This window comes from Lacerta agilis, chromosome 10, assembly GCF_009819535.1.
Source record: "Lacerta agilis isolate rLacAgi1 chromosome 10, rLacAgi1.pri, whole genome shotgun sequence".
Taxonomy (NCBI): Eukaryota; Metazoa; Chordata; class Lepidosauria; order Squamata; family Lacertidae; genus Lacerta; species Lacerta agilis.
This window is the reverse complement of record NC_046321.1, coordinates 27,926,248-27,949,910: the sequence shown is the minus strand read 5'-3', so window position 1 is coordinate 27,949,910 and position 23,663 is coordinate 27,926,248. Positions and strand designations below refer to the sequence as shown.

The window sequence follows — 23,663 nt, the reverse complement described above, 5'->3', positions numbered from 1 at the left end:
CATTTGGATTTTGGAATGGCTGAATTAATCAGCTTTTAGCCTACCTATACTCTGTCTCCTATATAATATTAATTTGGTTGATGAATTATCCTGTGAAATGATGATTGAATTGCCTATGTTAACTGTTGAATTTGTTCCCAATTTGCATTGGTAAGGACAGATGTGACTGACAGATGGAAGTGGAAAGATATTGGCCAGGCAACAGATAGCCCTGTCATTTTATATGCTGTTTAACATTATAGTGGAATGATCTGGAGTCTCAGACTGTGCTGCCATCAATATGTAGACAACATGCAACTTGAATTCTTTGTTACAGCTAAAGCAGGTGTGAGGTGGATGTGCTGGATCAGTGCCTGGTTTCCGCAATGGACTGTGTGAGAGCCAACAAACTGAAGCTCAATCAGCGTAACACTGTGATCCCGTTATTGGGTGGTTCGTCTCTCTGGATGAGGTTACACTTCCCTTGATGTGTCGCTTGAAGAAACAAGTGTGCTGTTGGGTACACTTGGATTCAACCCAGTCATTTTGTACAAGGAGCCTCAGTGACACAGAGAGCCTTCTACCAGCTTTGGCTGGTAGCCCAGGTGCAACCCTGTCTGGGTTGGGATAGCCTGACCTTGCTTGAGACCAATAACGCTTTGCTGTTGTTCACAAGGAACTGTTGGTATTCAAATGCTTTCTTGTTTGAAGTATTGAGCCCAGTCTCATATTTTAGGGTTATCTTTTTTTTCCTGGTAGGGCTTTTGTGCCTCTAACAACTGCAGTGATAAGCTATTCAACAGATTAAATGTTAACCATCCTTACATCTCAGTGCCAGGAAAAAAAAACACCTTCACCTGCTAGATGTCTAACTGTCAGGAACAAAGGTTCCCTTGCCAGAATAAAGGTAGCAAGTTGGCAAGTGTCCCCGTAACAAAATATAGGCATCCTTGGGTGACAGCGTGGTCCAAAAATGTAATGGACAGTGATGCTTGTTGCAGAAGTAATTTCTTTGAAAGCATTGCATTTTGGGTCATATATTTTCAAGGGTCTTTCATAGAACCTGAGTTGGAAGGGACCATGAGGATCATCAAGTCCAACCCCCTGTAATGTAGGAAACATGGGGATCACACCCACAGCCCTGAGATTAAGAGTGTCATGCTCTAGTGCAGGCATCCCCAAACTGCGGCCCTCCAGATGTTTTGGCCTACAACTCCCATGATCCCTAGCTAACAGGACCAGTGGCCAGGGATGATGGGAACTGTAGTCCAAAACATATGGAGGGCCAAAGTTTGGGGATGCCTGCTCTAGTTTTTTGGGATATGAAATATTAGACCCACTTTTTAAAAATTGAATTGAAGAGAGAGAGAAAAAAACTGATGTGGGAATAAAACACAAACTACATTTGTGAGGAAAAGTAGGGAGAGACAAGAATTTGTAAACAAGTTCCTGCTCCCAACATGCACCAAGAGGCAGGAGGCTAACATTCGTCACTGGCTCCCAGTTCTAATTTGAAATACTGCACAACCGCATCAACAGACTGAATATATAACTCTAGTTTATAAATCAAGGCTACTTCAGCTTCATCCCTGAGAAAAGGTACATTCAGTAGCGCAGAGGGTCCCAAACTGTGGTCCTGCGTTGGGGAGGGGGGAATATTTTGGGAATCACTGCAGTCGGGTAGGGGAGGATCTTTGCTGCTCCAGCACAAACGGGCAGCGGCTGTTATGCATATGCAAGCTGCCTGAAATACAGTGGTACCTACCTCGGTTTAAAAACAGCCCTGTTTACGAACTATTCAGTATACGATGTATGCACCGATTGAAATGTTTACCAATGTCAGGCACCCAAACGGTGAGGCGAGGTGCGTTAAAATCATTACTCTCTGACTCAAAGGCATGCATATCGTTAATTATATTTTTATCCCACCCGCCACGCAGCTTAGGAATGTCTACACCCGCCTTTTATGTTCTTAACAACAACAACACCCCTGTAAAGTAGGTCGGGACTCAGAGGACGCCTGGCAGATAATTCCGTCCGCGCTGGGCTTCATAGGCTTGAGGAGGAATTGTGAACACGCGGTCCTCCTCGCCGGCTCATCATGCATGCCCAATCCTCAGCCACACAACTCCACACTGCCGCCTATACTAAGGCACAGCTCAGACCGCACGCACAGCCGAGGGTGCCTAGCTAGCTAGCTAGCAGGGTTAAGATTTCAAAAGAGATTGCAAAGGCAACGTCTCCGGCCGGCGCCGTCTGCAGCTCCTTGCGCTGAAAGGGAGGAGGGATAAGAGCGAGCGCCGCCTTCTCTGACGTCACGTGGAACCCTGCTCCATAGGCCCGCGCCGGGGGCGGGTTCAGCGCGCTCACACACACGCGCGCGCGCGCGACGGGGAAGGGCTCTGTTATGGTTGCGCATGCGCTGGATCCTGGGTGGTTGTTGGGCTTCAGCAGGTTGGGGCCGCTAACGGGTGAGTAGCAGCGTGACGGGGGGACGGGGCGAGTGGTCGCGAAAGGAGAGAGGCGTTCCGTGTCCCCCTAACCCCCCCCCAAAAAAAACAAGAGTGCGGGAGGGCCTGTGGGGTTGCCCCCCTCCTGAGTAGAGCTCTTTTCTCCCACACGTCACCCTGGACAGTCTCTCCTTCTCCCTCCCCCCCCCCACTCAAAAGACTCTCCGGTTCCCTCTTCTCCCGAGTTGACGAGTTCAACGCCTCCCCCCCCCTCTCCGCGCCCCACAGTCCAGAGAAGGAGCTTCCACAAGCAGCGGCTGCCCCCCACCCCTTCGCAGCGGGCACAGGGCCCTGCTGACTGCATGACTGCGGTTCCCCAGGACAGGCCAGAATTGCTGTGATTGCAAGCACAAACTCCCGTTCCCTACTCCCCCCTCGCAGTTCCTGCACGCGCCTCTCCTGCCCGCACTTAACGGCGGGATATTGGCACCCTCCGCGACGCCGGGGAGGTTTGGGTGTGCTTGTGAGGCAAAGGAAAACCCTTCTTTTCGGATGTGGGAGTTGGAGGGTCGGGAACCCCGGATCGCATAAGGCAGGCCTTCCTTGCACCTTCGTGGCTTTTGTTGTTGTTGTTGTTTTCTGGGGTGCTGTTTTTAAAAAGTCGGTAACCGGGCACTGGTAATTCTGTGCTTCATCGGATCTCTTCTTTCTCCCATCAGGAAAACAAGAAGCGTTGGGCAAGGAATTTTGTACCTGGCGAAGTTGGAGGACACCCCCACACACACACTGCCCTGGAAGAAACAGTCTGTTTCCCTGTCTCTCTGTATCTGTGTTTTGTGGACGCAGCCTCCGACAAGATTGCAAAAATGCAGTTGATGCCTCTCTGGGGGCTCTGTATTCCTTCTGGACAGCACCAACTTGGCCTTGCTTAATTACATATTTGTCTCCCCCCTTTTTTGTTATTGTTGTTAGATTGGGCATATTTTAAGAGTTAGGCTGTGGATCTTTGTCTTGGAGGCATCATTGACCAAAGGAAATGGAGGAAAAAGAGCGATGTGATTCATTCTATTTGACACTCTGATGTTAAGGCCATATAAAACATTTTTCAAGGGGAGGCCGAGAAAAAGATGCAAATATACTAAGGACGGTTGCTTGCAGGCTAAAGGAGGTGGGAGGGTGGGAGAAAAATGATTAAAATCTTTAAGTTATTTCTGCAGCCATCCAGTGAAGACAACTATTAAAGTAACAGCAGGTGTTCCACTTGTGTGGGCTGGAGTTGTCTAGAAACGAAAGGCTGCTTGCTCTGCTTTTTGTGTGGTGGGGAGAAACTTCATAAACTTTGTCATCTCCTATCTTCACGTCCTACACTACAAAAAAAAAATGAGTTGTGTGCCATGGAAAGGTGACAAAATAAAATCGGAATCATCTGAAACACCACAGCCGATGCCAGTGCGTATTTATCATGAAAAACAGCGCAGGGAGTTATGTGCTCTCCATGCCCTCAATAATGTCTTCCAGGACGGCAATGCCTTTACGCGAGACACATTACAGGAGATTTTCCAAAGGTAAGAACTTGGTTTTGCCAGCATTATGTTAAGGGGGTGTGTGTTTTGTTTTATGTACAGTACATGCTTTCACTTCTTTAGATGTATTTCATGCCTCAAAAACTCTTCGTGGGTTGGGTGAGGAAAAGAAGAGTTTCCAGAATTTTAACACTGATTCTGAATGGTTTCTTGTTTCATCAATCACCACACATTTTACTAAGGAGACCACCAATACAGTTTGCCTTTTTTCCAGGGTTCTGCCTCTCTGTACCAGCTTCTGAAACAGAAACAAAATCCTCTTAGAGCTGCGCTTTGCATAGGTTTTTTATTGTGTAATTAAAAAGAAGACACACAGGCAAAATGTAGCCAGGGGATCTCATGAGTACACTTATTTCCTGATGTTAAATACAATTCTTGTTGTCCTGGGTATGGTGGACCATCATCCCTCAGGCTACATCTGCCAGTCCTTCAACATATCTCTCTGTCTGCTCTTTGGGAACCAGTTTCTTCTGCAAGTCCTCCTGCTCTTAACTCTTCCATGCACCATACCATTCAACTACCCAAGTTGCTTCTGCTGCATCTAGTCCTTTGATTTACACATCAGTGCTCTCCATGCTCCCTCTTTTGTTATCCAACTAAACAGTAGCTTATATGGTCCCATTATTGTATCGTGTAAGTAGCTTGAAAACAGTGCTTGGAACTGAAAAAATAGGTGGTAGTCCTTGCGTGTATGCTTGATCCTTTATCTACTACTTAAATGTTTTGAGAAATGTGCTACTCATTTGCAAACTGAAATTCTCCCAATATCTCTTTATGGATAGTCTTGTGCACCCTTAAAAGTAAAGGTAAAGGTACCCCTGACCGTTAGGTCTGGTCGCGGACGATTCTGGGGTTGCGGCACTCATCTTGCTCTACAGGCCAAGGGAGCTGGCGTTTGTCTGCAGACAGCTTTCGGGTCACGTGGCCAGCATCACTAAGCCGCTTCTGGCAAACCAGAGCAGCGCACGGAAACGCCATTTACCTTCCCGCCAGAGTGGTACCTATTTATCTACTTGCACTTTGACGTGCTTTGAACTGCTAGGTGGGCAGGAGCTGGGACCGAACAACGGGAGCTCACCACGTCGCAGGGATTCAAACCGCTGATCTTCTGATCGGCAAGCCCAAGGCTCAGTGTTTTAGACCACAGTGCCACCTGCGTCCCTCTTGTGCACCCTTAATAAGGAGTAAATATAACAGAGGGGCTTACTCTTTTGAGTAAAAATGCCTAGGATTGTGCATATATTTTAAAGCTGGTAGTCTGAAGTTTTTGTTGAAAATTAAAATAGGTAATATAGTCAAGGCAATAGTTCCTGAGTTGTTTATGCAGTGTTTTCTTGTTCTTCTGGGAGTTCTCCATATTCCTTGAGACTCTTGGGAGACTTAATTTAAGACACGGTACATTTAAGTGGATTCCCTTGAGTTTCTATCTTGAACTTATTGGAACTGAAAAGTGAAGTTTGAAGTTCTTAACGTCTAGGTTCCTGATGAAGGATTCTGTGGCTTACGTCTTTACAAATGTAATTGTTGAAGGATTATGGCTGTAATTAATGAACCCACAAAACTTGCCTATCACACACCAAAGTGGCCCTATGCAGTCCTGATTTGTTTAATACATCTTTGCCTGCTTTCTTTACTGTCTTAGATCATAGACTGTTGTATTGGTTACCATGAGCATGTGAAATGGATCAAAGCAGATCTTCCTCGCCTATTTAAAAAGTGGCACTATCTGTTGTTAACCTTTAGGGGAAAGGACAAGGTGCCCTTCGTTCCAACAGAGCAATTATAGATGAACAAATGTCATTTGGCTGTGGAGAGATTTGGCCGAGGATTGCTCATTTCCAGATGCCAGTCATAATTACAGATTGACACCACATATAGCTTGTTCATGTGATTGAAGCCAGCATGACCTACTTGGCTTTGTTCAGACAATAGTTGATATTTGAATCTTACAGGAGTGTCATGCTCTTTCAACACAGAGAGGTATCTGCCACTGTGAATTCAAGAATTTTACCAGTTTTTCAAAAGTATAGAAATCATTGTAATTCTTCTGTTTTGGATGAAGTCTCTGTCAGGGCCCAGGCATCTGTTTAATGTTGTGAAAGTTGATTCTTGCCACTCTTTGAAACTTTGCTGTCTTTTATTCTAGGTTCTGTAATGTTTCATTGTAATCTTCTATATATTAGCAATGACTTTCATTTTCTTTTTTGAGGGATATAAATCCGGTGACAGAAAAACAATAGGTTTACTTTTAGAACACTTAGTCCACTTCCCCACTCCTTGTCCATCCCAGCACCTATCTCTTGCTACAAATGCACAGAGTAGTGGACTTAATTTATTAACCTTTTTGTCCATCTTCAGCTATCTTTCCCCAACTGTTCAGCCTTGCTTCAATATCTGCTTGGGACCAATGCTATCTTCATGTTTCTACAATGTGTTTTCATGTTCAGGTTGTCTCCCAACACCATGGTGACACCCCACAAGAAAAGCATGCTGGGAAACGGGAACTATGATGTGAACGTCATCATGGCGGCTCTTCAGACCAAAGGTTATGAAGCAGTTTGGTGGGATAAGCGCAGGTAAAGAGAATCAGACTGTCAAGAGAGACTTGCCATCATTGGAACTGACTTCTTCCTAGTTGGGTTTATAAATAACTGTAAGAGCCTAACAGTTTTTCTTCTATTTTTCTCTGTTCAGGGATGTCAGTGTAATTGCCCTCTCCAATGTGATGGGCTTCATTATGAATCTGCCATCAAGCCTCTGCTGGGGTCCATTGAAACTTCCTCTTAAACGGCAACATTGGATCTGTGTCCGGGAAGTGGGAGGTATCTACTATAACCTTGACTCTAAACTCAAGGTGCCTGAATCCATTGGAGGTGAAAGTGAGCTCAGGTAGGTTTTCTTCCATCCTAGCCAGTATAGGTGCCTATCCTGTGAACATGTAAATTGAACCGCATAATCCGTACAGTGTACAGTCGTACCTTGTGTTGCGTTCGATGCGGGTTTTGCCGCACGAGCAGAAGTGTTCTGCACAGGTCGCACGTGCGCAGAAGCGCGATATCGCTGCTCAGGTTGTGGACTTTTCGGGGTGCAAATGGCACCCTGGAATGGATCATGTCCGCAACCCGAGGTACCACTGTAGATTGGTTTTAATCTCCCAGAGATGAAGGGAGTAAAGTGTACCAACAATGGTGAAGAATGAAAACAAAAGCCTAGACTTTGTCCTTATACTTCACTTTTTTGCAACAGAATTAGCAGATTAAAAAGTAGGCATTTGACGTTATTTAGTCCGGTAATAGGGACGCAGGTGGTGCTGTGGTCTAAACCAGTGAGCCTTGGGCTTGCCAATCGGAAGGTTGGCGGTTCGAATCTTTGCGACCGGGTGAGCTCCCGTTGTTCAGTCCCTGCTCCTGCCAACCTAGTAGTTCGAAAGCATGTCAAAGTGCAAGTAGATAAATAGGTACTGCTGCAGCAGCAAGGTAAACGGCGTTTCCGTGCACTGCTCTGGTTCGCCAGAAGCGGCTTATTGATGCTGCCCACATGACTCGGAAGCTGTCTGCGGATGAACGCTGGCTCCATTGGCCTATAGAGCGAGATGAGTGCCGCAACCCCAGAGCCATCTGCAACTGGACCTAATGGTCAGGGGTACCTTTACCTTTACCTAGTCCAGTAATAGGAACCCATTTTCAGAGCAAGGGCAATATTACCCTGGTGGAAAGTTGTTGGGGGCTGCATTCCACCGGCTGGTGCAACCAGAACCATATAGACTCGTTTTTTCTCTTTTTAGTTTATTTAATATTTAATTCATAGTAAGGCTCAAGGCTCACCTTCCATTTTCTTCATAGACTTTTTAAACAAAGTTTGTTAAAGGGTGTTAATGTCTTTTGAACAGTAAGATTTTTTTTTAAAAAGTTCTAAAACCTCTGCAGTTCCAGCAGAATACCAATAGATCACATCATAGCTGACCTGCAAGCTCTTATAGCTACCGTATTTTTCGCTCCATAGGACGCACCGGACCATAGGATCATTTTTAGAGGAGGAAACAAGGGGGAAAAAATATTTTTCTGGTTTCCTCCTCTAAAAGCCCTGGTTGTTTTTTTTTGGTTTTTTTTTTTTTTTTTTGAGGATCGGCTAAAAGTTTTGCAGCTTTTTTTGCAAAGGGAAAAGCCCTGGTTTTTTGAGGATCAGCTAAAGGTTTTGCAGCTTTTTTTGCAAAGGGAAAAGCCTGGTTTTTGAGGATCAGCTAAAAGTTTTGCAGCTTTTTTTGCAAAGGGAAAATCCCTGTTTTCTTCAGGATCAGCTAAAAGTTTTGCAGCTTTTTTTGCAAAGGGGGAAAAGCCCGTTTTTATGGGTTTTAACTCACATTTCTGCAGCTGCTAAGGAAAGGGAGTCTTTTCTCTACAGTTTCCAGACAGATAATCTAATCAGCCAGTCACATGTCACTGAGGAAACAACCAACCTCCCTCTGCCAGCACATTCAACAATGGAGGGCGGGGCTGAAGGGAGTGGGACTCTTATCTCTCTCCCAATCTCTTGTGATCAGCTGCTGAGCGGGGTCCTTTCAACACCCCCCTTTTCTCTTTGTAACATAAAAGTATGATCCTCCTTTGGCCCCTGGGCAATTCAGCTCCAGGGGACCACCATTCCCTCCATAAGACGCACAGATATTTTCCCTTACTTTTTAGGAGGAAAAAGTGTGCTTATGGAGTGAAAACTACAGTATTCAAATGTCAGAATGTAGGTGCATACCAAAAATTACACTCAAACAAAAAGTTGCATTTGAAACTGTGCTTTCTTTTTCCCCTACCCACACCTTAACTGCTACAGGAAGTTTTTGAGACACCAGCTGCGAGGAAAGAAACTGTGAACTCTTCTAGTGGTGCCTGAAGAGGTGGAAGCACATCAGAGTTGGAAAGCTGATGCATGACCTGCAACTACCCTGTCCTTGCACTACAGTACTTGTCTTTCTCCCTCCACCAATTTCTAATGTCCTGTGATGTGGATAATGAGCACTCTTCTCTTCCCTGGAACTTTGGCATTCCCCCCCCCCCCATTATGAGGCCATAAGGCAACCACAAGGTATTGTCGGAGCCAACATGAAGAACAGAAGCTGGACATGTAGTAGGGGAAGAGAAGGAGGTGGACGTAACGCAACCAGATCTGTGCTCTTTAATTATAATGCATAGTTTGATTTAGAAATGGGTGTTGGAATTCTCCCCTTTAATTTCCTGCTTTCCCTCCCCCCGCCCCAGTCTTAAAAGGACTTCATATTGTGTTACACACAACTGTCTCCAGGAGTTCCTATAGCTCCTGTTTGGCTAGTGTGTGTCTCCTTCAGGGTAGGGCTGGGGCCAGGCATATTCTCCCCCCCCCCCAAAGCCATGCCTGCCTCCCTCCAACCCTCATTGTGGAACTCCCTACAGGAGTTTTGGGCTTTTCCTGCCTCCATACTCTTCATTGTGTGTCCTTTGTCTCCAACACCAAACTTATGTTGAAGAAATTTGCAAACCATTTGGGTCTCTCAGGAAACTCTAGATCCTCTTAGCAAAGGTATGGTGCTTGTGGATTCCCCTTTTGTAATAGTAATTGTGCCAAGAGTTAGGGGAGACGTAGACAAAATGGGACCATAATAATGGAACTCCTTACAGGAGTTTTCCTGTCTCATACTCTTTTTAAGTGTGGTCTGAAAATGAAAGACTGAATAGTTTGGAAAAGTGGTAGCTAAATTGATGCTTATTTAAAAGCCTCAAGTATTTTTGTTAGGTGGTCCACATGTAGCCTGTGTTTATTTTTCTTATCTGTCTGTCCTGTAATTCAGGGAAATATTCACTGAGCAGGGAATAAAACTACAGGCTGTTTGAGGATGAAATCATGAAACAAAAGGGAAGAGTAGCCAAGTTTCAGCAAGGTAGGAAGCTGGTAATGGAGCAGATGTTGATTTCCAAGTGGAATTATGGGAAACAAGATCAAAGGGCTAGATTTCTGTTGCTCTTGTATAGCAACTGCAGTTGTTGGGGTTGAGAATGTTTAAGCAAGTTTGCTGGGATGAGGGAACACTGTTTACAACAGGTAGGCTGAGCCACATTCTTCCATTATGATTGGCTGGTGACCCTCCTGAATTAACTCTTCTCCTCCTCACCAAGTAAGTGAAGAAGCTAAAGACCCTGGCAGGAGACTGAATTAATTTCCTTCTGATCTGATTCAGGTGTTTCACATCACTTCTTTGTGCTAGTTAGTAGGTGAAATGGAGAAGGGGCCTTTCACTCGATAGACTTCTCCTTGAACCTGTTTATTCTATCGTTGCATTTTCATTATTAATTGCTTTTTGCCAGCTTCATTTTCAGTAATACTGGAACAGTGGAAGTAGAAACCTATTTTTTCAGTTTCAATTCTATAGGAAAATGTACATGGTTAAGGAGGGCAGAAATTGACCCCTTACATCCTGGAATTTGACCTGTCCATTCTAAGCATGAGCAAGATACATGCTTTCTAAGCCAGCATTCCAAAACCCTTCACAGTTGAATGCAGTGTGAATGGTATCAACATCTTGTTTATTGACCTCTGGACACCTTGCAGGCAATATACTGGGAATAGTGTTGGCTATTCTCTGCATGTATTAACAGTCATAGCCTACTAACTTCTATTTTAAACAAAAGTCCCCCCCCCTTTCTTCTGGACTACCATTCCAATAACCAAAACCAGCTAGCAGAATTTGTACACACATACACACACTTCACAAGCAGAACATCAAGCTTGCAGTTCTGCTTCTGACTTGAAGCCATCCCCCCCCCCCAAAAAAACCCCTCAAAACATTATTTGTCTGCTGGCTAAATAATAGCACTTTGGAGAGACCCGCCGTTTGCATGGAAGCCAATGGGACCAGTGCACAATATGCAAATATCTTTTAAAGCATACAGCTGTTTCTTTCCGTCTGTGTGTATTTATGTCATTGTTCTGTCCCTAGGGAAAAAGTGGTGTTGATTCAGCAGCTCAGGAAAAGGGAACATGTGATCACCCCACCCCTCTGGACCAGTTATGGCTAGCAGAGGAAAGGAACCAGCCCATTCCCATTGCTTGGGAATGGAGAGCCCTTAATTGTTTTCCTGCTGTTTGGTTTTGTTATAGCCTTGTCTTGGGTTTGTTTACAGAGATGTATTTGTTTAACCAAATATTAAAAATGAAAAAAGCCTTCCTGTGTCCTGTCACTTCTGTGTGTTAAGCTGAGTTGTATTGTAATATGTATATAAAGGGAAAAAAAATAAACACATGTTGGTATGAAGCTGTATAGCCTAAGAAGAACTTATTGCCCAGCTACTCTCCACTGGAGTTAGAGAGGGTCCCTCCCTGCCATTACTACCGAACACAAACATGTAAAGCTAAGGGTTGACACTCGGTCTTGGTAAGTTTAGTATCCTACTGTTAGTATGCATAGTGGTATGTAAAGCCTGAGATAATAAAGAAAATACTTCCATGTTTGCACTGAAACTTTTAATACAAAAGTGCTCTAGCTAACTTTGATACTAATAGATTCAGCACAGATAAGACTTGGCAACAATGACTTTTCCTGCTTCCCTTATTTTTCAAATATGTAACATTGTAGGGCAAATATCTTTCTTCAAGTAAGAGCTCACTGCATAGAGTCAAGTGCATACTAGGTTCTTCTATATGCTGCACATTCTGGCATATTTACTCCCATTTCTTGCTGTTACTGCTCTGAAATAGATAGTTGGAGAAGAACACAGGACTAGTTACACTGACAATTACAGGCTAAAGTTGACCAATATGACATGTCCTGAGTGGTTTCCTGGAGGTAAGGCTACCAAAACAGAAGCTTCCAAAGTCTCCATAGTTACCTATAATGTTGCTTGAATGGATGGAAAAGTCATGACTGCCTAAAGATTGCAGGAGATCCAGATAGGGGTTCTGCCTTCATTAAGAATAGTTAATATCCCAAGGTTTACGAGAAAAACCGCTGGCCTAATCAAACAGTTCAAACAAATGATTTCAATATTTCATTCCATGATATGGGTCCAGTGTAGCTTCATTAAATCTTTCCAGGAAGAGACGGCAGAGCACCTGGCATCCCTCCAGACAATCCTGTGTTTGGTCCTAATAATATCTGTTAAGAAATGTGAAAGTTTACAAATGCTTGAAAAGCAAGAGCAGCATTTAAACTACTTAGCAGCCTACTGGAGGAAGGATTTTCACCTTCTGGTGAATACCCTCCATATCTTTTGTAAAACTTAAAAAAAAAGGGAACACAGCATTTCCTACCATTCTGGAATATTCGCAGTCTCTTCTTAAAACCATGCTGTTGCTGGTGTGGAATTCCAGTACTTAAATACAAGGCTGCATTACAATACAGTTATACCTCGTATTGTGTTAGGTGTTCATGTTGTGTCTCTTCAGCTTGCGAACGCAGCAAACGCAGAAGTATATACTTCAGGTTTCGCAATGCATGCAAAGCATCTGCAGACTTTTGGGGGTGCGAATGACACCCTGGAACAGATCGTGTCCGCAACTAGAGGTACCACTGTAATAGATTTCTACTTTCATATAAGTAGAAAAGACTGCCCTGATAAAATTAAGTGAATGAAGTGTAAAGTACATGAAAACACAGTATTTGTTACATCTGTCCTGGTACAATGGTAGTGGTACCATTGCTCGCAGGGATCAGTGTACCAGGTGGGGTGAGAAGTGTCAGGTATTTTGCAATTCTACTATTTCAATATCCCCCCTGGTCAGGTGACCAAAGAGGTTCTCTTATATCAAATGTGACATTTCTGATATGCAGCTTTAAAAAGTGTAATGTTTGCAGCCATAGTAAAGGAAGAAAACTAACCAGTAACAAATTCATGCCAATAAGAAAAGTAGGGCATGTGTTATTTGTAAATAAAGGAACACATTGTTACTAATAGGCCAGCAAGTGTCATCACTCAGAAATTTTGCTGTGAGCGGACAACCATCAGACGACGTGCTTCTGAAGTCACAAAATATGCAATAACCCAGCCAAAATCTGGGAATGTGATGTTTTTCAGCTGGTTCGGGTGCAATTATGGCCAGTACAAAAGCTAGAATTAGCATAGAAAGGAAGAGGCTATGCATCAGCAGCTGGGGTGACTGGAAAGTGTTAGGATGATGGAAAAGCCTGTAAAAGACACTGCAGGAAGTGATTCATCAGGAAGAAAAAAAGTGAAAAAGGTCATGTAGTAATGAGGGGGCTATTATTTCATCATAGGTTAAGGGACCCCTGACCATTAGGTCCAGTCGTGTCTGACTCTGGGGTTGCGGCGCTCATCTCGCGTTACTGGCCGAGGGAGCCGGCGAACAGCTTCCGAGTCATGTGGCCAGCATGACAAACCCACTTCTGGCGAACCAGAGCAGCGCATGGAAATGCCGTTTAACTTCCAATTCCCACTGGTACCTATTTATCTACTTGCACTTTGACGTGCTTTCGAACTGCTACGTGGGCAGGAGCTGGGACCGAGCAACAGGAGCTCACCCCGTCGTGGGGATTCGAACCACTGACCTTCTGGTCAGCAATCCCTAGGCTCTGTGGTTTAACCCACAGTGCCACCCGCGTCCCTCTTTTATTTAATCATACAGTATAGCAAAGGTATATGCTAGATGAGCAAATGTGCACAAAAGGAGATAGGTGAAAAATGGAATCAAATATAGTAAAACTGATCCACGAGATGCTTTGAGACAGGTAATTCTGCAAAGATTCAGGAATTAAATGTACTGTGTGGTGGAGGAAGATTCACAGATAAAAGGAGGAACATTCTGAAAAGGATGAGATTCACAGACATAATAGGCCAAAAAATGCTGTAATTCACTTCTCACCTGTCGCTGTTGCATCTGCTGTTGCTGCTCCATTTGCAGTTTCTCAGTTTCAAAAACAACAGGAAGAACTAGGATCATGAAGGAAGTGGTCCCAATCCACAAAGCTGCCCTGGAGAAATCTTTTTTGGGGTGGAGGAGGGGAGAGAAGGTCATAAATAAAGCTAATGTTTCCATCTTCACTACAACGGAAAATGACTTATCCTAAAGATCTCACTGCTAGATTGCATTAGACTATTATTCCAATTCAGTACAATCCTATTCATACATACTCCAAGATAAGCTCCACTTGTAGGGACGGGGTGAGCTCCTGTTGTTCAGTTCCAGCTCCTGCCAACCTAGCAGTTTGAAAGCACGTCAAAGTGCAAGTAGATAAATAGGTACCACTCAGGCAGGAAGGCAAACGGTGTTTCCGTGCACTGCTCTGGTTCCCCAGAAGCTGCTTAGTCATGCTGGCCACATGACCCGGAAGCTGTACGCCAGCTCCCTTGGCCAATAAAGCGAGATGAGTGCCCGCAAACTTATAGGACTTACTCACTGTTAAACGTTTTGGGATTGCAGTCTTAAATCCCCATCGTATGGTAACATTAGTGTGCGTGAACCTTACAACATGTCCCATCATATTTTTGCTTCCAATATAAATACTCTCCCTATAAATATCCATTACAATCTGAAATACCTCCAGGTTTTCTCGCTAAAAGTACCAAGATTCCATTCAAACACAAAGAATTAGCAAAGGAAGGAGCTAAAATGCATAAATAGTGGTATAAAGTTTGGTTTTATACCATAATGAATTTTCCTTAAAGATCATAGGCAACCTGAGTGATATCCAACATCGCACAAACAGCCTTCTACTCATGTGATGCAGCTTCTGTCATCCACAGCACACTTTAGATCCCAAATCTGTTCTGAAAAGCACCCCCCCCTCAGCAACTGAGCATGCAGAGACTACAATGGGAAGGGGAAAACCTCTTCTGCTCACAGAATTTGTTCATAGTGGACATAACTAGATATCGCTTCAAAAGAAAACCTTTCCTCCTCAACTCACTAAGAATGTTTTTTAGGGGGAAAAAGTTAAATATATTGATTGATCTTCGTGGGAACATTAGGACACTGTGTCATGAAAGCTTAGAAATTAAAGAAGAGACCAAAGCTATGCTTTCCAACCTTCACAAAATTTTAAACACCTGGAAGAGCAACATTTTACTCATTAGCAGCCAGCAGCAGATCGTTATATACGGTATACCTATCTCAGGATAAAACTTCATACATCTGACAAAATTAACTTTAGTCCATGAAAGTTTTGGCTATAAAAAGCTGGTTATTTTAAAAGCGTCATAGGATTCTTTGTTTTTGCTGCAAAAGACTTAGAAGGATATTTCTCTGGAAATTATTTTACTGGATGTCTTCAAAGAATATAATTATATTCAAGCAAATTACTGATTCACAATCTTTTATTAGCAGCAATAATTTTGGTTTTCTTCTGAATGGAAACTTCTTAGTATGTATTCTGTTTCAGAATGATTAAGAAAATATGATCATGACTACATTAAAAAAGAGCAAAATGAGAATATAAATTCTATTTAACAGGGTTATTTTGTGTCCACAACCTGAGAAATTTATATTTATATTTGATGACAAATAGTTTGGTGTAGTACAGCCTTGCATTTATTATTCATTGCCTATATGGAGTATGTGTGTGTAATAAGAGTTTAAAGAGAGAATAAAAGGGAAATTAACCATTTCAAGGATAAAGGGCCCAAGCCATTTGACTACAAGGTCTCTGTTTAGTTGAACTACTATAACTGAATTATGAGTTGCTATATTTCTGAGCATACACAAAATAGTACTCTAGAACTTCACCCTCACAAGTAAATATAGAACTCCTTTTCTCCCCAACTACAGATATCACAATTATCTCAAAACAAAAATTAAAAAAATTCCCTCCAGTAGCACCTAGAGACCAACTAAGTTGTTTTTGGTGTGAGCTTTCGTGTGCCTGCACACTTCAGATTAATTATCTCAATTATTTATGATCAATTCTGTGTCACTGGTTCCTTGCAGGCAAAGGGTTTTTTTATATTTAATTTACATTCATTTCTCAGCCTTCTCTTCATTAAAGCTTGAATATGCATGTTACATTCTCAACTGCTTGACGATCATTATCCACACAGGCTTACAACCAGTCATTTCTATCCTCACACTAAAAACATACCACCTAGAGTTCTGAATTATAAGTCTAAGCATTCTCAATGACTTTCCGTCAAACTTAAGAAACGCAAAACACCACCAACTCCCTAACAATTCTCCATCCCCTTGGTGGCTGAAGGAGCCAGCCACTTCACTGAGAAGGGGAGGGCTACCTCAGGCATACCCAGTCAGCCCTCCAGGTGTTTTGGGACTACAATTCCCATCATTCCTGACCACTGGTCCTGTTAGCTGGGGGGATCGGAGTTGTAGTCCCAAAAAAGCTGAAGGGCCGACTTTGGGGGTGTCTGAGCTACCTTAACCAACCACAAACTACAAATCTTGCAAGGCATAACTAAGTGACCACTTGCACATGGTATCTGAGGACCAGGGACCAAGAGGCTCAGGTCCTCACCTCCCATTTCCCCCTCCTCACCTGTACATTTTCTGGGCTACAGAAAGAGAACACGCCAAAGGTAGCTCCAGCTGCCGACCGGACGCTTTCCGGGAACATCTCTGTCAAGCCCCAGAGCCTCTCTGCCAGCGTCTCGTCCAGCTGCAAACAGGGGAAAGGAGAGATGAGGGTGGGAGCCCGACAAAACAAGACCTCCTAAACCCGGCCCCCGTTAACACTGAAAGAGCCCTGCTGAATGGAAGCAAATCCCGATCTAGTCCGGAGCTTCGTTCTCAGCAGCGGCCAACCAGATGCCAAATCGGGGAGCCCTCCTGCAAGGAGAAACCTAAGCAGGCACCAATCCACGCTCCCAGCGGCACCGCCCCTCCGTCGAGCCCCCTCCACCTCCCGGCTCGTGCAAGCCCCCCTCCACAAAACACACAGAGGAGACGCTTCCAGCGCTGCTCCTCCTCCTCCCGCGTCTCTTGGCCGGGGCTTCAGCTCACTCGAGCTCCCTGCCTGGGCCCAAGGCAGGGCCGACTCCAGAGAAGGGTCACCTCGCACATGGCCGCCCGGCGAAGCTCAGCGCTTTCTCCCCACCCCGGCGGCAGGGGCTCGCTTTACCTCGTCGTCGTCGTCCTCCACCTCCTCCTCCAGCTCTTCGGCCTTGCCCGCAGCGGACTTGGGCAGCAGCAGGTCCTCGGGGGAAAGGGGCGTCGCGGCGGCCATGACTGCAACGAGGGGAGGGCAGGCAACGACGAGGCAGGCGGCCGGCAGCGGAGAGAGCGTCGCCGGAAGCAGAGCGAGAGCGGAAGCGCGCGGGCTGTACTCTGCCGCTGCACAGCTACACCCAGCGGACGGGAGGAAGAGTTGAAAAGGCAACGTGGGGCTCGCTCGTTGTCGTGCAAAAGTAGCTTTTCTTAGCTGAATTGTATTTTTTTGTGGGATGTTGCAGCGTATTCTCGCCTTACGACCGGGGTGGTTCTGCTTATGGTGCTGGTCAGCCAGCCCATTCCCCACTCCCACCCCCGACAGGAAATTATAAGGCAGGGAGGGACATTATAAGATGTGGTGGCCCCCTCCAGATGTTGATGCACTACACTCCCATCATCCCTGACCGTTGGCCTGTGTTGGCTGGGACTGAGTCCAGCAACATCTGGAGGCCACCACAATGGCTGCCTATGCAACAAGATGCGAAGAGATCCGGCAGGCTATTTCCCTCTTTCCGACTCTCTTTCATTTTTTCCAATGACTTTCAGGATCCCATGGCTACTGAGCTCAGTCTTCTTGGGCTCAGTAGCCATGGGTGTTTGTTTTTCTGACCTCTGAGGCTCTGGTGCTTTTTAAGTTGAAGAGCTCCTGTCCACCCACCAGCAAAACGGGCCCTTTTATTCACACACACAGAGGACACAAAATTCCAGAAGACAAACAAAGATTTATTCTAAAGAGAGTAAATTCTGAAGAATGGGGCTTTTGCACTTCTGAAGGGGTAAATAATATGGTAGGTAAATGTGTGTGTGCATGTAAATATGTATAGCACCCATGTTTTCAGAGTGCTTTTTTAAAAATAATTTTATATAGGATTAATACTTTTCTGAGGAGTTAATTTTGAGGAGGGCCAGGTTCATTTGAACTTGGACGCTGTCCCTTAAAACACCACCCACAGTGGAGTAATGGGCTATGTAATAAAACAAATACACAAGTCAATGCTGCAGCAATAGAAACACTGTAATGACTTTATTTTAAAGTATAAAAAATAGATTTATACAACAATTCAACTCAACATTTAACTTACAGTGGCCTGAATGGAACTGGTGGCTGTAAAAAAAGAATTGCCTGAAGATTTGTTTTTTACCAGGACAAAGAAAAAGGTAGAATGCACATGGAATTCACTGAGTGTTATAGAACTGTGATATATCATGAAGGGGAGGGATTAAAAATGGAAGAGAACCAGCTGTTCAATGTGGAGTTTTGCCACACTAATAAGGCAATACAGCACATCACTGCGCTGGCGAGGGAAAGGAAGAGATGAAATAACATATATGACAAAGGCCTCATACTTCTGGTACACCACTGTACTGTGGCTGTGAACTCAAGCTGCTCTGCAAAGGAAAAACAGATCACCTCAAAACACAGTGACATCAGGTGACTGACAGGTGGATGAACTAAGGATCTGGCCCACTACACTGAAAAGGTTCCCCCCATAGTTTGTCAGTCAGCTTTAGAGTATAGACCACTGCTATTCAGAATGATTGTGAGCTGACTGAAACATGTAACTTCCCAAATTGTTCATTTTCACCTCAGATTATCAAAGGTTTCCCTCACTAACATATATTGCAGGCCTATAAGGGTAAGGGCCCAGGATGCTGCCTATCCCCAATGGTGTCTCTGTATCAGCTCACTGGCTCAAGTTCAGGACCTTATTTTTCCAGAGAATTCTGCGTCCCAAAGGTTAAGCCAATTGAAAAGCATTTCTGAAACAGATGTTAAGAGAGAGAAAGCAAGAGTATGTAGGTATTTGTTGCAAGCAGTTCTCTCCCTTTTCCTTTGCTCTCCCCACACCCCATGATCTTGATTGCCTTCTTGGGTGGGTGGGAAGAGATGCTTATTAACTGCAAACCACTACTTGCTACTGATTAGATTAAATGTGTATTGCGGAAATATGTTAAGAGTACTTGGATAGAAGCTCCATTAGGGAAGAAGAAAAGTAGGATAGATGCTTTCTGACAGCACTGTAGAACTTAATAGTATTTCACATTTGGAGTCCTGGCTAGATATCCAGCCAGAGTAACGTGAGGTCACAACAACAAATGTCTTCCAAGGCTGGTGTGTCTTCCTAAGTTTCTTGCAGTGGATGGCTTTAACCATATCTTCTCACTCTTCCCTCTTCTACCTCCTAGAGGCCTTCACATCCAGTTCACTTCCTCTTTCGGCTATAATTTTTCAGTTCCTCCATCTCTTTCTGCATGAGGTGAGACTCTGCAGTCGTCTCAGAGAGCTACGAATAAAAGGAGAAAATGGCAAACAAAAATGGCACTTGTTTTCCCATGTTGTTTTAGTGCTGGTAACCCTTAAAAACAAGTACATTTGTTTGTTTCTCTCTAAAGCAGTGGATTTCAAACTACAAACCCAGAGGGAATTCCTTCTACATCATATCATCTTCCATTAACTTCTGCCTATTGCAAATGATTCTGGAACTTGTTATGAGTCACATTCACAATGAATGGCCAGCACTAGTCCTCTGGAATGCATTTCATATTCCTTATGAACCTCGGCTTTGTGGGGGAAATCAATAGAATAATATTGGAAAAGTTCCTTCCTGGGCAGCCATGCTGCCACTGCCTATCTTCTCATAAAAGGAACCCAGGGTTCTCAATAAGATCATCAAGTGTTCTGGAGCCCGGTTTGAATCCCACGAGACCTGGACCCACTGTGTCACCATTGTCATTCCCCTGGTTTTGTATCAGGAAGGAAAATGAATGCAGATATCAAAGACTTCTCACCATATCCAACAAAATGTCTATTTTCAGCTGTAGGAGATTGTTCTCTTCCTCCAGCTGCTGGATCCGTTTCCGAAGGCGGTTTGTCTCCCTGCGGTCCCCAGTGTCCCCAAATGATTCTAGGAGAGAGAAAGTGGTCAGTACTAGCATCACCTTGTACTCACAGAAAAGTGTCAGAAACTATGCAACCATGGCCCTCTGGCAGCTCTGAGAAGCAACTGCATTAGCTAGATGGAATGCAACACAGTCAATGTGCTGACATCTTGGTGTACCCTTAAGACACCCTATTAAATGTCCTCCCCAAGAAGTGTGTCGGTAGCCTTGTGACATGAATGACCATTGGTGAACCAGGGACACCCACCTACCCACCCAAGCTAGCATCTGTACCTAGTCAGACCCAGTTGTTGTTCAGTCGTTCAGTTGTGTCCGACTTTCGTGACCCCATGGACCACAGCACGCCAGGCAGGCCTATCTTTCACTGCCTCCCGCAGTTTGGCCAAACTCATGCCAGTTGCTTCGAGAACACTGTCCAACCATCTCATCCTCTGTCATCCCCTTCTCCTTGTGCCCTCCATCTTTCCCAACATCAGGGTCTTTTCTAGGGAATCTTCTCTTCTCAGACCCAGACTACAACACAAATACCACTCCTGACACAAGGCCAGAAACCAGAACCAATATCAGCACTGCTACTACTTGCCAGAGTACATCAAATAAGGGGGTATGGCGAAAAGCCCTTCAGAGTTCCTAAAAACACACCTATCTGAAATGGTCCAGGATTCAGACTTCGCAGCACATGTAGATGAACTCCTTAAAAACCACCAGAAATATGGAATAAGCCTCCTCTCGCAAGCTGAATCAGGAAAACAGGAGTAGTGACTCAGGATGGCTGGGGGTTATTGCAAGGGTTGTATCTTCTGAGGAACAGCATGAGGCCATTGAGAACCTAATAAGGATTGCTTTTGGATTATGGCCAACAGGATTAGTGTTCTCTCTCACCTGCTATCCACTGGCCATTCTCAAACCTCATGCTCTGTCCAGTAAGGGTCATGACAGGAGTGCCATACTCCAGGCCTAGCTCAATCTCCCGGCTTGATCTATCCAGCTGTAGGAGGAAAATGGACATGTTTTATTTTCATTCTCAACTCAACTATACAAAAGAGAAGAGTCATATTCATTGCTCTGTCCACTTTGACTCTGATCTTGCCCATAACTGGCATGTGGCCCTCAAAAGGTTCCCCACAAGGGCCCTTGGGTTGAATAATATTCCCCATCACTGGTTTTGTCAATCCAAGATTTTACCTGCTAAAACAGTGGTACGGGGGACAGACACACAGTGTAACAAAGATGCATGGTTTATTTGTTTTTAAAGACAATTGGAAGCCTTTCAAATTAATCAACACAAACACTGCAGTAATTATGATTCAGACCTTCCACTCAGAAAAAAAATCAGAGCAAGAATCTGAAATATAACCCTTTTTCCTTCTAAGACTGGTTGAGCTATTCTAAGTGTTGGTACTCCACACTTGTAAATTAGAGGTATTAATAAGTTGCCTGTGTAGTTGTTCCTGTTGTGCACCTGCTTAAGAGTTTTGTATAAGAATTGATGGGGTTGTATCCAATGCTAGTCCTGCTCAAAACAGACCTTTTGAGGTGAATGGCAATGACTAACTTAATTTCAAATCTACACTGAGCACAATTGTATAAAACCCATGGTCTGTAGTATTTATGGATTTCTATGGGCAGCACACTCCAGTCTATGATACATTCTGTGTGCAGCATATGGTTGTGACGGGCTCTGCCTCTCTTGTTTCCAAGGCACTATTTTGTGACTGACTATAGCTGGGGGACCCTGGGACTCTATTTTAAAAAGGGGGAGAATTAGATCCCAGAAACCTGTTTTAGGTTCCAGAACTTACCGTGTGCAAATTGGAAAGTGAGGCTGATTTCCTGGGTGGGGTTTTCTTTGGACTGAATGTGTTTCCAAAGAGCGGCATGGCTTTGTCACTGAAAAGCTTGTTAGAATTGTTCTGGTTGCCTGAAATAAGAAGGAAGCAAAAGAAACAAAAGACCATTACCTCATGACCTCATCACTGTGCACAACATTAAGAGGCTGCGAGTCAGAGCAGATTGGCCTACTTAGTGTCATAAAAATAGTGAGAACAATAACTGTCATTTTCCAGAAACAAGTTTCTAGTTCTCATGGATCTGGATACAGTCAAAACATTTACTGCTCCCCAGCCTAACATTTTTTTAAAAGAAAAATGATTGGCTTTTTTTTTAAAGAACATTTCTACTATGGGCTTCATGTTAGGCTACTAAATATACTAAGTATTTTGTGTGGAATTGCCACCCTATTCCATATTGTAATTTGTTTTAACTGTTTTTAATAATGAATTTTAAATTGTTGTAACCAGTCCTGGGATCTAATTATGAAAGGTGGGTAATGAATTTAATAAATAATAATACCTTATGCATTCATATTTTTGGGAGAGATTACAATGTCGTCATCCATATGCAATCCTCCCTTTATTCCTATCACAAACAAAAATTGCAAGGGGGAATAGGGGATGCAGAACGGTAGACAGGTCTGGTGGATCTTAGCACTAATCTTCTGTCTGTTTAACTTAGTTTCATTGGGCTGAGGGGAAACATCCCATTTAAGAGAACAGAAAGTGACAGAATAACAAATGCTATCTGCAAACCCAAAATTAGGCTAATCCATCACCATCTTTCCCATATTTGAAATCATCAGGTCAGGTCATTCAATCTGCTTTTGTGTGTGTGCATGGTTTGGGAAATATCAATTATAGCAAAAGATTAGAATACTTGAAAAATTAAAAAGGGTATCATATATCCTATTCCTTTCACTGCTCATTACTGCTCTTAACAACAAGCCTGCAAAGTGCCATAACCTATTCCTCAAAATTATCTCAATGTTGGAACTAATATTGAAACAATGAAATCTGTTGTCATTGCTTCTGCTTCACCAAAGTCAGACTTGGAGGTTTAGCTGCACAATGAGTGCGATCAGGCACAATACCTTAAATTGAATCTTCTTGTAAAAGGTGGTTCTTCATTATTTATGCAAATATGTGAGAGACCCTTTGAAGCCATGCCTAGCACTGCTAGATTCATCTAAGGAGAGTGTGGAAACTAATCACTTACCATGTAGCTTGGGATACAAGTAATTTCCACCCACCTCTTACACACGCTCACACAACTTTAGCAGATGCACCGCTATGCAAAAAATCAAGAGGTGCAGCTCATCACTGCAGCTCCATCTTTGGGAAAGCTGCACCTGTTGAGTATCTGCCTGAACTACAGCTTGGTTTAAAAGCCCTCTCGGGCCGGCAAGTGGCAACCTCAGCGGCACCTTAAGTGTCGAGACCCCTAACTAACCCCATCTACACCAAACAAAATCCTGACTCTGGTTATAGTGGGAGCTTAATACTCTGACTCCCATTATTCAGGGGGCAGATCGAGACCGCTCCTCACCCGACAAATGCACAACACACCGCCGCACCCCTGTTGTATCCTCCGAGGTCAATTGCGCATGCGCACTCTTTGGAGCTTCGCGACTTGCGGTAGCCGAGATACGCACAGCGGGCAGAACCACCCCAGGAAAGAAATCGAAAATTCCACAGGACAGAGGAGGGGGCATACGCATTTCATTTTAAATACACAGAGTGACGGAATTCTTTTTTTAAATGGCTCAAAATAAGTAAAATGCCCT

General features: G+C 44.0%; 3 protein-coding genes across 5 annotated transcripts; 1 reads left to right on the top strand and 2 right to left on the bottom strand.

Moving 5' to 3' along the window:
* Window positions 1–2,331: 2,331 nt before the first annotated feature.
* JOSD1 (Josephin domain containing 1) lies at window positions 2,332–11,194 on the top strand. Of its 2 annotated transcripts, XR_004427518.1 has the most exons (6): window positions 2,332–2,450; window positions 3,149–3,994; window positions 6,460–6,588; window positions 6,707–6,901; window positions 8,837–9,917; window positions 10,974–11,194. XR_004427518.1 is itself a non-coding variant. In XM_033163571.1 (5 exons), exons 2-5 carry the CDS (start codon window positions 3,810–3,812, stop codon window positions 8,874–8,876), a joined length of 549 nt encoding a protein of 182 aa, XP_033019462.1. In that variant the 5' UTR covers window positions 2,332–2,450; window positions 3,149–3,809; the 3' UTR covers window positions 8,877–9,918. The 2 variants fall into 2 exon arrangements, 1 of the variants encoding a protein (XP_033019462.1); XM_033163571.1 differs by lacking the exon at window positions 10,974–11,194 and having other exon boundaries at window positions 8,837–9,918.
* Window positions 11,195–11,478: 284 nt separating this feature from the next.
* Window positions 11,479–17,227, bottom strand: TOMM22 (translocase of outer mitochondrial membrane 22). The gene is given in 5 exon segments (XM_033163570.1): window positions 11,479–12,128; window positions 13,853–13,969; window positions 16,472–16,501; window positions 16,503–16,592; window positions 17,055–17,227. Coding segments are annotated over 5 exon segments (417 nt in total). The 5' UTR covers window positions 17,160–17,227; the 3' UTR covers window positions 11,479–12,053.
* A 918-nt stretch (window positions 17,228–18,145) lies between these two features.
* CBY1 (chibby family member 1, beta catenin antagonist) lies at window positions 18,146–23,645 on the bottom strand. Of its 2 annotated transcripts, XM_033162928.1 has the most exons (4): window positions 21,847–21,965; window positions 20,927–21,032; window positions 19,934–20,049; window positions 18,146–19,428 (listed from the first exon to the last, which is right to left on the bottom strand). In XM_033162928.1, exons 1-4 carry the CDS (start codon window positions 21,922–21,924, stop codon window positions 19,348–19,350), a joined length of 381 nt encoding a protein of 126 aa, XP_033018819.1. In that variant the 5' UTR covers window positions 21,925–21,965; the 3' UTR covers window positions 18,146–19,347. The 2 variants fall into 2 exon arrangements, with proteins under 2 accessions (XP_033018819.1, XP_033018820.1); XM_033162929.1 differs by lacking the exons at window positions 18,146–19,428; window positions 20,927–21,032 and adding an exon at window positions 23,426–23,645 and having other exon boundaries at window positions 19,944–20,049.
* Window positions 23,646–23,663: the final 18 nt, after the last annotated feature.

Excerpts from the sequence above, each read along its gene's own strand:
- JOSD1 (XM_033163571.1), top strand. The coding sequence starts at position 3,810 with ATGAGTTGTGTGCCATGGAAAGGTGACAAAATAAAATCGGAATCATCT. Across the intron at positions 3,995-6,459 it reads TTACAGGAGATTTTCCAAAG|GTTGTCTCCCAACACCATGG; the intron begins GTAAGAACTTGG and ends TTTCATGTTCAG. Across the intron at positions 6,902-8,836 it reads GGAGGTGAAAGTGAGCTCAG|GAAGTTTTTGAGACACCAGC; the intron begins GTAGGTTTTCTT and ends TAACTGCTACAG.
- CBY1 (XM_033162929.1), bottom strand. The coding sequence starts at position 23,597 with ATGCGTATGCCCCCTCCTCTGTCCTGTGGAATTTTCGATTTCTTTCCT. Across the intron at positions 21,966-23,425 it reads GTGTGTTGTGCATTTGTCGG|GCAACCAGAACAATTCTAAC; the intron begins GTGAGGAGCGGT and ends TTCTTATTTCAG. Across the intron at positions 20,050-21,846 it reads CACTTTCCAATTTGCACACG|AATCATTTGGGGACACTGGG; the intron begins GTAAGTTCTGGA and ends TCTCTCTCCTAG.